This window comes from Carica papaya, chromosome 6, assembly GCF_054855325.1.
Source record: "Carica papaya isolate Zhongbai chromosome 6, ASM5485532v1, whole genome shotgun sequence".
Taxonomy (NCBI): Eukaryota; Viridiplantae; Streptophyta; class Magnoliopsida; order Brassicales; family Caricaceae; genus Carica; species Carica papaya.
This window is the reverse complement of record NC_142314.1, coordinates 17,855,001-17,870,541: the sequence shown is the minus strand read 5'-3', so window position 1 is coordinate 17,870,541 and position 15,541 is coordinate 17,855,001. Positions and strand designations below refer to the sequence as shown.

General features: G+C 37.1%; 1 protein-coding gene across 5 annotated transcripts in view; it reads right to left on the bottom strand.

Annotated features, from left to right (window-relative positions):
- Nucleotides 1-15,541, bottom strand: part of XRCC2 (homolog of X-ray repair cross complementing 2 (XRCC2)) — a 68,056-nt gene that overhangs the window by 15,863 nt on the left and 36,652 nt on the right. For all 5 annotated transcript variants that reach the window (XR_015821576.1, XR_015821577.1, XM_022040858.2 and 2 more), the window contains one exon: nt 1,744-1,881. Coding sequence is in view for 3 of the 5 variants with exons in the window: in XM_022040858.2 (XP_021896550.1) it covers nt 1,744-1,881 (138 nt within the window). In the remaining 2 variants the exon portion in view is untranslated. The remainder of the gene's footprint in view (nt 1-1,743; nt 1,882-15,541) is intronic.

Genomic DNA, 15,541 nt, shown 5'->3' with positions numbered 1-15,541 from the left:
ATTACCATTTCCAAATTCAACTCCTTTGCCAGATGATTTTGCAAGGAAAGAGAGGTTTGGTAAAAGGTTTACAAGTTGGAGAAGAGGACATAGAAATTTCTTATTTGCACTTTGCTGATAACACCATAATTTTTTTTTTCCTTAGGGTACATCAAATTTTTACAACACGATTTCTTTGCTTTAGATTTTTTAAATCATTTCTGCCCTTCTGATCAGCCTAAGTAATAACTTCATGGGGCCAGTAATGTCTACAATCATGTGCTACAAAGGCAAGACGTTTCCCTTTGGTGGAAAAATCTGAAGTACATTTTGGGATCCAATGACTACTAAGATCTTAAAGATAGTAGGTTTCTTCTCTTTGTGACGTATAATTATAAACCAGTATCTATATGAGTGGCAGGAATGGATGGGATACCATAATAAAATAATCCATATCCCATTGTAGCCCTTGGAAATTCATCTCTGAAACCCTTCCTCTGTTTTGCCCCTAACCTGATTGCATGCAGGAGATGGATAGAGTGAAACTCTGGGAAGACACTAGGATAGGAGAATAACCTTTAGCTGCTCAATTCCCTCACTTGTTTAACCTATCATCTAGACATGATATCCCAGTCTGGCAATTTTTTTCCACCAAGGAGAGGTGCATAGCCTGTGACTTCCATTTTACCTGTAACCTTTCGGAATAGGAGACTATTGAATTGCAAAATCCATTAGGATTACTGGATCAGGTCTACCTATCTTCCCAATCAGACACCAGAGCATGGTCATTAGAACCATCTGGGATATCACTTGCAAGTCCTTCTCTGAGTATCTTATCAAAAACCATCCATTAAGCTAGTTCCACATTGCTAAAGTGTTTTAGAAAGCGCCTGCGCCATCAAAGGTAAAGGTGTTTACTTGCAGAACTACGCATCAAGACTTAATAACTAACGAGATGCTATAAATCAAGTGTTCTCGTCACATTCTATCTCTAGATATTTTTATCATGTGCTTTTAAGGAAGTGAATCTTATTCCCATTTATTCCTCCATTATGGAATACCCCGAAAGATGTGGCGAGATTGTTAAGAATGTTTGGATTAAATTGAGTCACTCCTTCTACAGTTGAGAGTTTCTTATACATACATATAAAGGGTGATAGGGTTAAAAAGGAAGGGAAACCATTGTCAAGAGGGGCCATCATCTCCAGGTTATGGATATTATGGCTTGCAAGGAATTGGAGAATCTTCAGAGACAGACATAAGTCTAGGTTATTACTAAGAATATACTAGTAAAATACTCAGGGTAAAGAATATCATTAAGAATTTTTGCAAGATTTCAAACCTTTGTATAATCAGGGTAAAGAATATACTAGTAAAGTACTCATATGTAAGTAATTATGCATTTCCTTTTATTATCCCAAGAATGTGTATACAGAGGGCCCTCTAATTTAATAATAAACACAATATTCTGTTCTTACACAAAGAACACAAACATGTCAAGTTCAGTTGAGATGATAAAGAAGAAATAACAGATTTAATGTAAGAAGAACAAAGAGTGAGCAAAAATCTAATAGAAAGGGAAATTTTAGTTTTTCTTTAGATCCCTATGTGGGTAAAATGATGAAAGGACTAGATTATTATTTTTAAAGATAATGAACCTAGTTTTAATTATAACCTATACCCGAACATCAAGAATCTCCATGCAATTTATTTATAACGACTTCATAGAAACTTAAAAACAAAATTGATTACTTAAGAACTCACAATTTGACATCATGCATTGAATGTCTATCCCCAAGGATGGTGGCTTTTGTAGTAATAACAAGCAAAGGATGAAGTTGTAGGAGCTTTCTGATCTCGTGGACAACACTTTCAAAGACATTCTGAAGAGAAAGGTTTCTCCTGCACATTTTCAAATAAAATTTCATCATTCATATCTATGTTAGAATCTATTTGGCCAAGCTGGTGCTTTCATTGTGGGCTTCCAGTAAAACTTACTAGAAGTAAAAGGATAGTTAGTTCACTAAAATTTTCCATAGAAAATAGTTTTAATTATTTGATACTAGTTTAATAAATTATCTAATAAAATAAGTGTGATATGTTCAAAAGATAAAATTCGTAAAATAATAAAAAAAAATTTATTAGAATTATTTAAATAATATTGATATTTCTCTTTAAAAAATTATTTTGATAGCTCATGCTAGACTATTCAATTTTTAATAATAATAATAATAAAAGTTGTATTAGTTTTAATGCAAACAAACTTCTCTAGAGCTTCTATGTTTCCGGATTTTTTTTTTCAATTTTTTTTTTTAAGTTTCATTACTTAGTTTTCTTTTAGTGTTAGCTACTTAAAATTCTTGTTTATTTATTCTGTTAATTATAGAAAGTCTAAAATGAGTTAAACTAATGGTATTCAATTAACTCATTAATAGTTAAACAGCAGATATTGTTCAAAATAAATGTGTTAACATTGTTCTTTTGATTAACGGTTAAAGTATAATCAGTAAAATTGTTAAAAATAAATTATTTACACTGAATTTTGAAAATAAAGCATAAGTCCTGAAACAGTATTAAACCGTACTCTGCTCTTACTTTTAAAATAATTACTATTTGATTTTTAAAACAAAATTTCTTTATATTGATAACAAATAAAATTATTAATAATAAATTACATTATTTATTTTTATTTAAAATTATTAAGATAAATCAGTAAAAATATATTTAAAGTACTCTTAAAAATATTATTCCCCTCTTATCGCACAAACTATATCTAATAACCAACTATTTTAGTTTCAAGTTTCATCTTTATTAAAAGCCCTTTTTACTTTTTGCCGTTTTGTCAGACTTCTGCTTTTAGACAGAAAAGCATAAACATCGGGACAAACAATTTCTTAGTAACTAATGAAGCCTTCCCAGAAGAGAACCAGTGGCTAATGAAACCTAGAAAAGTCTTTTCCAATAAAAGAAGAATTTATTGACAACAAAAGGAAAGGATTACATGAAAGCAAAGTAAGACAGCCTCTAGAGTGAACAAAAGAAAAGTATAAGAAGCCCAGAAGAGCCAAAAGAGCAAAAAAAATATAAAAAAAGACAGCCATCATATCAAATTTAAGTGTTGTGATTAATGATATCCAGTTATGGTGGAGAATGGACATACTAATATAATGATAGGAATCATTTCCTTTGGCACCCAAGGAAACCAAAAAAATTCTGTAATATTCGGATTCGAAAAGCAGTTTGAGATAATTTTTTTTTATTAAAATAATTATTTAATTAATTTTATTTTTATTTAATTAAAATTTAAGATAAGATTAAAAATAATTTTTGAAAAAATTAGTGAAAATTTGAATTCAGAAAGTATTTTTTAAAAAAATTAAAAACAGGAAGTCAAAGTGCAAAAAAGAAAAATTCGGTCACTTAGGATGACTCAGTTAGTAGCCTCGACGAATCGGAGCACACCATGTGCCAAAATACGCCGATGTCGGTGCCACATGGGAGGCCACGCGGGCGATTCGCATGTCCAGCGATCCGACAGCCCAGGTTTAGATCCTGCGCGTGTAAACGGCTCAAATTCGTTTCCTCCTTACGTGCGATTGGATGGATGAAATCAATCGCGATGAACGACCCAAATTCGTTTCCTTCTTAGACATGATCGAATGGATGAGATCAATTGCGATGAACGGTCAAAATCAACGCATGATGGGTATAAATAACTTGCGTGGCAGGGGAGCTTCAACCCTAGTCACCAGCCCCTGCCGGAGAAGAAGAACCAGGCGTCGCGAGAATGAGGCTGACCATCGACTGCCAAAAAATGTAAAATTTTTCTCTACTTGCTCGAAATTCGATTTCGAGCATCCATGTGGCCAAATCAGAGCAAGAGGGATGACGGGTGAACCAGAAACTGCGGATAAAGCCTGGCGAAGCCGCCGCAGCCAAAACCCAAAAATTCCTCTGATGAACCCCTTCCCGCTTCTCGTTTCATGCGATTTTCCGATCATTGTGTTCACTATTTTTTTTATGCAAGTTAGCCGAAGAAGGAACCCCAGCCACGAAGAACGACCGATGGAGCCACCGTACTCAGAGACTCCCCCGCCGGTAGGTTCGGCTTTTCTGTGATTTTTCGGTCAACCGAAATCCCCTAATGTGTTTTTTCTATGGGAATACGTGTAAAATCGGCAAAAACCGATAAAAACCAGCAAAAAATGGCCAAACCGAGGTGAATTGCCACCGTTACGGCAAAGCCAGTGCCGGAGCACAGCGCCACCACCATACCGGAACTCCAAAATTGGCCGGAAAGAGTTTTGAACACCGATTTTGAATTCCGCAAGAAAAATTCATGAAACTCGATACCGGTTAGGAAGCGTGGTAGACAACGTGACGACTCGAAACATTGATTCGGGTAAGAACTCTTCACCCTATTCTCCGTTACGATAAATTGAAGCTTAATAACGTATAATTTTATATTTTTGTAAAAAGTTATAAAATCTTAAAAATAATTACAGGTCACTAGTGGAGTCGGAACCGGTTAGTTCACAATTATTCTGATTTCCTGTTTATTTTCTTATATTGTCCTACTTACTTGTTATCGTATTGAGCATATTCTTAATTTATAGTTTTAATTGTCTTATCGATTTATCTAGTTTATTCGGTTATTTGATTACTCGATCCCTTATTATAATAAACTATATCGTCTGCATAAATATCGTTTAATTGATCTATAAATATAATATAAGATATTGATATGCATTTGTTAGTTGTTTTACTTGATGAGAATTTTTATGTGAAAGACTTACTGGGTACTTAGGGAAAGGGCGGACGGGTTCGGTACATAGAAAACTTTACTGTGAATGTCACCTCAGTCGGATGAAGCTGGGAAGTCCCATACCGAAAAAGTTTGAGAAATATAGTTCATTTTCATACCGAACGGGGTATCGAGACGATAGAATGTTTAGCGTTCATTACCGGATGGGGTATAAGAATGACCGGTTAATTGTTAAAATTGGATATTGAGTTCACGAGTAAGGGTAAGAAAGAAAAATTATCGTCATTTATTCTTTTATGCGTGAAAATTAAAAGTGGTATGGATATGAGTTTTCATATGTTATTTTTGAAAAACTCGTAACGGTATGTATCAAACAAACGTTTTTATGTTAAATGTAATTAATTAACGCAAGGGCTCCATTAGTTGTTTTTTTTATTTTTACCAATATTTAGTTTCCCGTATCTATTATTAGTATGATATTCTTACTGAGGTAGTGTAACTTACCCTTTCATTAAACATTTCAGATTAAGAATATCAAGATCCAGATCCTGATCAGTAAGAGGGTTGTGAATAGTTCACCACCTGGACTCCCTTCAAGTACTAGTGAAAGATGTCCTATAATCCTTATTTATTCGTTTTTTTTAATTACTGTTTAACTTTTAGAAATAATATCCCCGTATCCTTATTGGGCATTCTAAATTATTATGAAAGAATGTAAATTCTAACTCTATTAGTAGCTTCCGCATTTAAATTATAAATTTATTTCTTTTAAGATTATGGGCATTTACAGTTGGTATCAAAGTCGCGTTTCTCAGAACTATTACTTACACAAAAACTTAAAAACACAAAAAACGAACTATCACTCAACCATTTCTTATGAAATGCAAGTACAAATATATGAGAAGAGGAAGGCCCCACTAAACCGAGCAGCCCGGGATGTCTCATTTTAAGAGGATATTGACCGACTCTTTGAGATGCTGAAGAGACTCATCTCTGCCCAGCGGGCCCGGGAGGAAATGAGGGAGCTGTCTGACCCTCCCCTACTATCACAATTTAAGTCACCCTTGTAGCGGGAAGATTCGGAACCACCCCGGTACAACTCTGTTCCTCCATTGTACCATCCGGCACCGCCATAGTATAATTTGGTGCCTCCATCGCATCATCTGGCACCGCCACAGTACAATTTAGTGCCTCTACCGTATCATCAGGCATCACCACATAACCACCCAATTTCTTCCCAACACAATCCAATCCCTCTTCCACGGTACCCAATTCCACTCATGATGGACTAAACCCATCAACCTTTGCAGGGGTATTCTCTTTTGTAGAGGTCGAGTATTGATTAGCTGAGACAGAGAATGCCTTCGCGACTCTTGGAGTGGTTCCCGAACAGAAAGTTGTACTTGCCACCTACATGCCCCAGTAGACCACCCTGTCTGTTCCAGCCACTTGGGAACAATTCCTAATGGCCTTCAATGCAAAGTACCTCCTATAGCACTTCAGACATTTGAAAGAAATAGAGTTTGTACACCTACTTCAGGGTAATATGAGTGTATCGGAGTATACCCGAAGGTTCCTAGAGTTGGGTCGATATTCTCTTGAGAGCATGATGGATGAAGGCAAGAAGGCAAAGAAGTTTGGATCAGACAGCAGCTGTACGTATTTGAGCTCAGAATTTACTCAGCCGTTCTGGACAAGACACAACTAGTGGAGATGAATGTTCGCATCTTTCCTCCAACAGTGGGGAATCTCATACCCCCAGTTTCACACTGCAGACCAGCACCCATTGCACTGATTCAGTAGAATAAGAGACCTAAACCAGTGACTCAGGCTCTTCCTCAGGCTCCAATAATAGGACGTGATAGGACTTGCTAGCACTGTGGCAAAGATCATGGGGACCGATCTTACTATCGCCTCAACAATACCTGCCGTATATGTGGGAGTGCCCAACACTACGCGAGAAAGTGCCCGCAAAATCAAAATCAGGTCAGACCTCCTATCTAGGACAAAGTTTACAATCTCACTCAGTAAGATGTTGAAGCCAACACAGACGTAATATAAGGTACGTACACTATCTGTACCTTGCACATATTTTGATTGATACTGGTGCTTCACATTCATTTGTCTCACATACTTTTACACCAAACTTAAATGTATTATCTAAAAAATTTTATTCTGTGTTATTTGTGTCTACTCTTGGGAGTCGGACACTAGTAGGGGAGATTATATACAAAACTTGTATTATAAACATAGCAGATAGAAAATTGAGTATGGAATTAATAAAAATTGATATGAGGGACTTTGATGTGATCCTAAAAATGAATTGGTTAGCAGTGTATCACACCACCGTAGATTGTTTTCATAAGAAACTTGTATTCAACCCTCTTAATGAAGAGTCATTTACCAGTTAATAAAAATTTTAAATATTATTGCCTCATGGCAATTTTCTTATTACAAAATGTTTTAACTCGGTTGTTTTCTCTACATTAGGCAAACCTAAAAAAAAAAAATTGTATTCAAGAGATCATGATGGTCCGAGACTTCCCGGATGTGTTTCTTGATGAAACTACCCGTACTGCCAGTGGACAGAGAAGTTGAGTTCACCATAGATATTCAGCGTGACACCTAACCTATCTCGGTTACCCCTTACCGCATGAGTCGTATCGATATAGAAGAGCTGAGGAAACAGATCAATGAATTGCAGAATAGTGATTTATCCGACATAGTGTGTCCCTTTGAAGTGCTGGAATCACATTTGCAAAAAAAGGGAATGAGACGTTAAGACTATGTATTGACTACAGGGGATTGAATATGGGTGACGATCAAGAACAAGTACCCCCTCCCCAGGATCGATAACTTTTTTAACTAGTTGCAGGATGCTCAGGTCTTCTCCAAAATAAATTTGCGTTCAGATTACCATAAGGTAAAGATCAGGGCAGAGGACATTCTCTAGACAGCCTTTAGAACCAGTTATGGACACTATGAGTTCTTGATCATGCCATTTGAACTAACCAACACACCAGCAATTTTTATGGACTTAATGAACAAAGTTTTCAAACAATTTTTGAATCAGTTCATAATTGTGTTTATCGATAATATCATGTTTTATTCAAAAAGCAGAAAGGAACACACTCACCACCTGACTCAGGTTTTATAAGTTCTCAGAGAGAAAAAGTTGCAAGCAAAGTTGAGCAAGTGTAAGTTCTAACTCGAGCAGACTACCTTCATAAGGCACATTATATCAAGGGATGAAGTATCAGTGAACCTCGAAAAAGTTGAAGCAGTGCTTGGTGGGTAGAAATTGACCTCGGTCAATTAGATTAGTAGCTTTTTAGGAATGACAGGTTATTACTACAGGTTTGTTGAAGGATTTTCTATCCTACCCGTTCATTTGACTCGGCTCACAAATAAGAACATTAAGTTTGAGAGGAACGAAAACTGCGAAATGAGCTTTATAAAACTCAAGAAGTGATTGACTACCGCACCCGTGTTGGCTTTACCAAGTAGGACAGGTGGATATACAGTTTATAGTGATACCTCCTACCTGGGGTTAGGTTGTGTTTTGATGTCGTATGGAAAGGTCATACCCTATGAGTTCTGGTAATTGAAGAATCATGAGAAAAACCACCCCACCCACGACTTAGAACTTGCCGTTATTATCCACGCATTGAAAACCTGACGCCACTACATGTATAGGGAGACTTTTGAGATTTCTACTGACCATAAGAGTTTGAAACACATATTCACTCAGAAGGATCTCAACATGCGTCTGAGGCGTTAGATAGACTTCTTCAAGGATTGTGATTGCAACATTTTGTATTACTCGGGTAAGGGCAATGTGATAACCGACGTGCTCAGCAGAAAAAGTACAGGTATGTTATCTCACCTAATGGTTTCTGAATGCAGGGTAATAGGGGTCACACAACAGATACGACTTCAGAACTTGAAGAGAATTATATGTTTGGCCCACCTGACTGTTCAACCCGAATTGATCCAGATAATAAAAGAAGCCCAATCCACCGATTCTACCCTAACAGCTCTCGGAAAAGATACAGAACATGAAGTAAATTCAGAATTCCGAGTCTCTGTCGATGGGTTGCTCAGATTTTAGGATATGGTGTGTGTTTCAGGTGACAGTGAATTGAAAAGGGATATCATGACAGAAGCTCATAACTCAAAGTTCGTCATGCATTTCGCAAGTACTAAAATGCATTAAAGTATGCGACTCCGATTTTGGCCGAGCGAAATGAAAAGAGAGGTAACCGACTTTGTCTCCAATTGTCTAGTATTTTAATAGGTTAACGTAGAGCATCAACGCCCAAGCGAGCTACTTCAGCCATTACCGATGCCGGAGTGGAAGTGGGAATATATCACAATAGATTTCGTGGCAGGTTGTCTAAGGCACGCTCAGCACATGATGCCATTGGGGTAATTGTCGATCGGCTCACCAAGTCTTCTCACTTTTTGGCTATCAAGATAACTGATCCCTTGAACAAGTTAGCAAGAATGTATATTCGAGAGATAGTCAAGTTACATGGAGTTCCAGTGACAGTAGTATCCGACAAAGACTTCAGGTTCACTTCTCAGTTTTGATCTAGTTTTCAGCAAGTCATGGGAATGAAATTGTCCTTTAGTACCGCATTCCATCCTCAAACCGATGGACAATCAGAGAGGATGATTTGCACACTGGAGGATATACTCCGAGCTTATGTTCTAGACTTCGAGAGCCATTCGGATGATTATCTACATTTGATAGAGTTTACCTACAATAATAGCTACCAAGCAAATATCAGCACAGTCCCGTACGAGGCATTGTATGGTCGCCCCTGCAGGTCGCCGATCTTTTAGGAAGAAGTGAGTGATAGAAAATTATTCGACCCAGATCTTGTGGAGAAGACTAGAGCCAAGGTAGTTAAGATCAAGAAGAACACCTAAGCATTTCAGAGCAGACAGAAGAGTTATGCAGACACCCGGAAGAAGGATTTGGAATTTGAAAAAGGTGATCGAGTGTTTCTTAAGGTCACCCATTTCAAGAGGATTAATAAGTTTGGCAAGAGGGAAAAATTAAATCTTTGGTTTATCGGGTCATTTGAGATTTTAGACCAGATTTGTATGACTGTCTACAGACTGGTAGTACCTCAAGAGTTATCAATGGTTCATAATGTGTTCCACGTACCCATGCTACGCAAGTACAACCCGGACCCCTCACACATCCTGTCCCACGAATCCTTTTCACTCCAAGAAGATCTATCCTATGAGGAGGTGCCGGTAGGCACTGTAGACCACAAGAATAGAGTACTTCGCAACCAATAAATTTCATTCGTCAAAGTCATATGGCAGAATCATACGCAAGAAGAGGCCACTTAGGAACTAGAATCAAGCTTCAGGACCTAATACCCCCAGCTTTTCGACTGAGTGAGAGAGTGACCAATTTGAGAGACCAAATTTTCTTAAGGGAAAAAGAGTTGTAATACCCAAACCCAAAAAGCAACCTGTGATAATTTTTTCTTATTCAAATATTTTATTAAAATAATTATTTAATTTATTTAATTTTTATTTAATTGAAAGTTTGAGAAAAAATAAATTTTAAACGATATTAAAAATAATTTTTGAAAAAATAGGTAAAAATTTGAGTTGGGACGATGTTTTTGAAAGAAAAATTAAAAATAACGGGGTCAAAGTGTAAAAAAAAAAGTTCGGCCACATGAGATGACCTAATCAGCAGTCCCGAGGAAGCAGAGCACGTCGCGTGTCAAAATACGCTGACGTCGGCACCACGCAGATAATCTACGTGCCCAACGATCTTATGGTTCAAATTCGATCCCGCGTGCATGAACGGCTCATATTTGTTCCTTTCTTAAGCCCGATCGAACGGACAAGATTAATCGTGATGAACAGTTCAGATTTGTTTCCTCTTTAGACGCGATTGGACGGATGAGATCAATCGCGATGAACGTCTAAATTGAGGCGGGATGGATATAAATACCTCGCGTCGTAAGGGAACCCAAACCCTAGCCACCAGCCTCCGTCGGAGAAGAACCAGACGCCGAAGAAGGAAGCCGACAGTCGACTGCCACTGTACCAGAGCCACCGTCAACCGCCAAAAAAAGTTAAAATTTCTCCCTACTCGCTCAAAATTCGATTCCGAGCAGATGTGGCCAAATCGGAGCAAGAGGGACAGCGGGTCAGCGGGAAACCGCGGGCAAATTCCAATAGAACCATCGCGGCCAAAACCCAAAAATCCCTTCGATTAGCCCTTTCCCGCTTCCCGTTTCACACGATTTTTCGATCATTGTGTTCACCGTCCTTTTTCGTAGAGGTTAACCGAAAAAGGAACCCCAGCTGCGAAGAAGTACTGGAGGAGGCATCGTACTTGGAGATCCCCCCACTGGTAGGTTCGGCTTTTTTGTGATCTTTCAATCAATCGAGATCCCCTAACGTGTTTTTCCGTATGGATACATATAAAACTAGCCAAAACTGACCAAGCTGAGGCGAACCGCCGCCATGGACGGCGGAGCCGACGTCGGATCACAGCGACGCCGCTGTGCCGGAACTTCAAAATTGGCCGAAAAGAGTTTTGGATACCGAATTTGAATTTTTGGGGTATTTTTATGTACATAACGATTTCCGTAGAAGACATGGTAGACAGCGCGACATCTCCAAATACTGATCCGGATAAAGATCCCTCACCCTATTCCCCATTATGGTAAATTGAGGCTTAATGATGTATAATTTTGTGTTTTTGTAAAAAGTTAAAAAAACTTTAAAAATAATTACAGGTCACAAGTGGAACCGAAACTGATTATTTCACAATTGTCCTAATTTCTTATTTATTTTCCTATACTGTGCTACTTGCTTATTATCGTATTATGCATGTTCTTAATTTATAGTTTCAATTGTCTTATCGATTTATCTGATTTATTCGGTTATTTGGTTACTCGATCCCTTATTATAATAAGTTATATCGTCTGCATAAATGTCGTTTAATTGATTTGTAAATATAATATGAGATATTGGTATTCGTTTGTTGGTTGTTTTGATTGATAAGAATCTTTATATAAAAGACTTACTAGGTACCTAGAAAAATGGTGGATGAATCTGATACATAGGGAACCCTACCGTGAACGTCACCTCAGTCGGACAGGGCTGGGAAGTCCTATTACGGAAAGTTTTGGAAGATATGGTTCACCCTCATACCGGACGGGGTATCGAATCGATATAATGTTTGGTGCCCATTACCGGACGGAGGTATGGTGATAAGCGGTTAATTGTTAAAATTGGATATTGGGTTCACGAGTAGAGGGACATCCCCACAGATTTCTAGGAGTACCAGTAAGTAAATAAGAAAGGAAAATTATCGTCACTTGTTCTCTTATGTGTGAAAATGAAAAATGGTATGAATATGGATTTTCATAGGTTATTTTTGAAAAACTCGTGACGGTATGTATCCAACAAACGTTTTTATGTTAAATGAATTTAATTAAAGTAAAAGTTTCATTAGTTGTTTTTCTGATTTTTACAAATTTTCAGTTTCTCGTATCTGTAATTAATGTGATATTCTTACTGTGTTAGTGTAGTTCACCATTTCATTAACTATTTCAGATCAAGAAAACCAAAATTTAGATCCCGATCAGTAAGAGGGTTGTGAGTAGTTCATTATCTGAACTCCCTTCAAGTGCTGGTGAAAATTGTTCTAAAATACTTATTTATTTATTTATTTTTAATTACCGTTTGATTTTTAAAATAGACATCTCTGCATTCCTATTAAACATTTTAAATTATTGTGTAAAGAATGTAAACTCTAATTCTATTATTCACTTTCGTATTTAAATTATAAATTTATTTTCTTTAAAATTCTAAACCTTTATAGTCTTCTTCCCTCACAACTCAAGAGTATAAAGTACTTATGCTGTTGAATACTCTAAAGCTACAACCAAGTCAAATATACCATAAACCGGCAAAGACAACACCCTGCCACAAACGTTTGGCTGTTTACCTCACCTCATTCCCATTAATATGTGTACAGAGGAAGCTCTATAGTAGGAGGCAAAACCCAAAAGCAGCCAAACAGTTTAAAAATGTCCGTCCATAACTTCAAGCCATTTGTGTTGAGTCAAAGTGGGAAAAAGTTTCCCTTCCTAAAACACATAACACAATTAGGAGAATGGATCCAATAAGGACGGCGAATTTGGAGCAAGTCGTTTGTGTTCAGCTTTCATGAATAGCAGTCCAAGCAAATAACTTCACTTTAAAAGGATTAAAAGGAACAGGAGCCTTCCAAAATACCTTGGCAACATGTATTGGGCAGGTTGAGGTATAGGAGGTATTCAAAGAGGGATTGACAATTAAAAAGACTAGAAGATTCCAGGTTCCACATTCTTATACCAAGTTGGGAGGAAAAGGGGATAGGTGCCAATAAATCCAATGAGGGAAGCATGTCCAAGTCTCCCTATTAGAGAGATTGCATGGGAAATGAAAATTCTAATCTGTCCTTCCCTCAATTGTTTTCATACAAAGAAGAAAGTTAAACATAAACCTCACTAATATTTTGTCGACCTACATTTACCTAAAATGAAGCTTCTCCATTCAAAGCTCACTGCTTAACTGATAAATAGGTTGCCTCAGTTGCCACATCAGCATTTATTCAAATAAAAATATCTAAAACACCACCACCACGGTTTCACATTTTTTTCTGTGGGTTTACCTTGTACCAATCACCCAAATGAACAAATTAGAAGAGAAAGATTTAAGAGTTATGGTAGAGAACATACAGCAGATTTCACTCAAAATAATAAAACTGAAAGACCAGATCCAGACGGACCCTGCTTATGATTTCACCACAAATGACTGATTTTGTTTTCACACTTCCACCACACTTCATATTCCTTTAGGCTTCTTTTTTGATAAGAAAATAAGCCTTACTAGAAAGGACAGTAAGACATCCACCTCAACAAATCAAAAAGAAAGGACAACATAAGAAGTGCATAAAATAAATTCGAGCACCATTGTGGTAGTGACAGTTGATAATAGTCCCCCAATTCTGGTGTAGCTGAGAAGGAGTCATCCGCAAACTAACCATGTCCTTTTGCCCAAAGAGATGCTTGAAACAGCATCTGATCCCACAATTGGGAGAAGAACACCTGTGATAGAAGATCCTTTGATTTTTCTCCAATCAGAGTCCAGCAAATATAGCCCCTCTAATAGGGGTTTTGCCTTATTCATTTTGGCCTTCTTAACCCTCTTTGTGAAGATTATCCTATCCCCCTTTATTTCTCACTATCAAACCACTAAGCTCAGCCATACCGCCATCTCAACATCATCTGCTGTCCATTCCGTGCGTCAATAATCTCAGGAGAATCAGCTCCCTGGAAGCCACAATGCAAGATCTTGTTCAGCTTGACCTAAAGCAGGATGTGTACATACCAAGAGGCAATTTCAGCTACTTTCAAGCACAGAAATTGAATTGAAAAAGTAAGGGGTTTCACTTATTCAAACAGAGTTACATCAAATTTAACAATTGATGTTATTTAATTGTAATGGCTTGCTTTAGAACCAAAAGGACTAGGTTTACATAGGAATAGAATGGAGAAAAGAGTCAGTTAATCTGGCTATGGTTTTGAAGAATTGGATTCCAAAGGATTAGATTTCTGTTTGTCTGTAGAGAAAAATGAAGAAAAGAAAATGATATTATTTCATCCTATGGCTGCCACCCGAGGTTAAAGTTTTGAAGCAGAAAATAAATCAGGAACAATCAAGATTAGCTGGGCTAAGCCACATAAAAGCCAAGGGGAGCCTTATAAGCATAATTTGGTCTTGATTGAAAGTGGAACCCTGAATTTTTCCCCTTATTTTCTGTTTGGTTCAGAAGAAACAAGCATATAAAAGTTAGGTCCATGTCCTTTGTGGGGTCAGTATAACCTTCTCACATTCTCCATCCTCTTCTCTTAAGCTTCTGTTAGTCAAAAGAGATGACCACAGATTTTGCAAACTGAAACTAACTGGACCTTCTCGTAAAACCTCAAGGATGGCTTTAGAACCTAACCCTATGCAGAACTTAGGTTCACAGGAAAGAATGATTACCCCCGCCTGAGCAAGATCTGTTGTTTCTTTTGAACAAAGAAACTGAAGGATATAAACTATAGAAAATAAATTAGCAAACTCTATTTAATTTTTAACAAGGCAAGTGCAATAGAAATTTTTTCTCTCTCTCTTTTTTGGAGATTATATGTTACAGAAAATACAAGTACTTCCTGGTTCAGATTAGTATACTAAATCAGCAGACCAGTCCTTAAGTTCAAGATGGATGTTGATTTGCATGTAATCAAAAGGGCCCACAAACAGATTCCACTATGTCCAAATAATAGAATTAATATATGCACAAGACTGCGCAAGCACGAGATATAGCAAATTATGACAGATTTGAAAATCTATGGTCAACTGTTGAAATCCTCGGCATTAAAGTGTCGTTTGATACCAAGTATCAAAAGGTGATTTTATACCGAGTACTAAACAATGATTCATATAATGGAATCCTCATTATTGAAGTGTAATTTCATATCGAGCATCAAAAGGTGATTTGATACGACGTATTAAATGATGATTTTTATTTTGAAAAAAGTGTGCAGTATATATATTAATATTGGCACCAAAGAGGTTTACCTACCTACGTACAAAAATTGCAAATCAATTAAAGTGCTAATAAAGTTCCCTAAATCCTCTATTAAATGAAGAGGACGACCCAATAACAAAAAACTAAGGGTCTGAAACCATATATTCTTGACTAAATCAAAAACCATC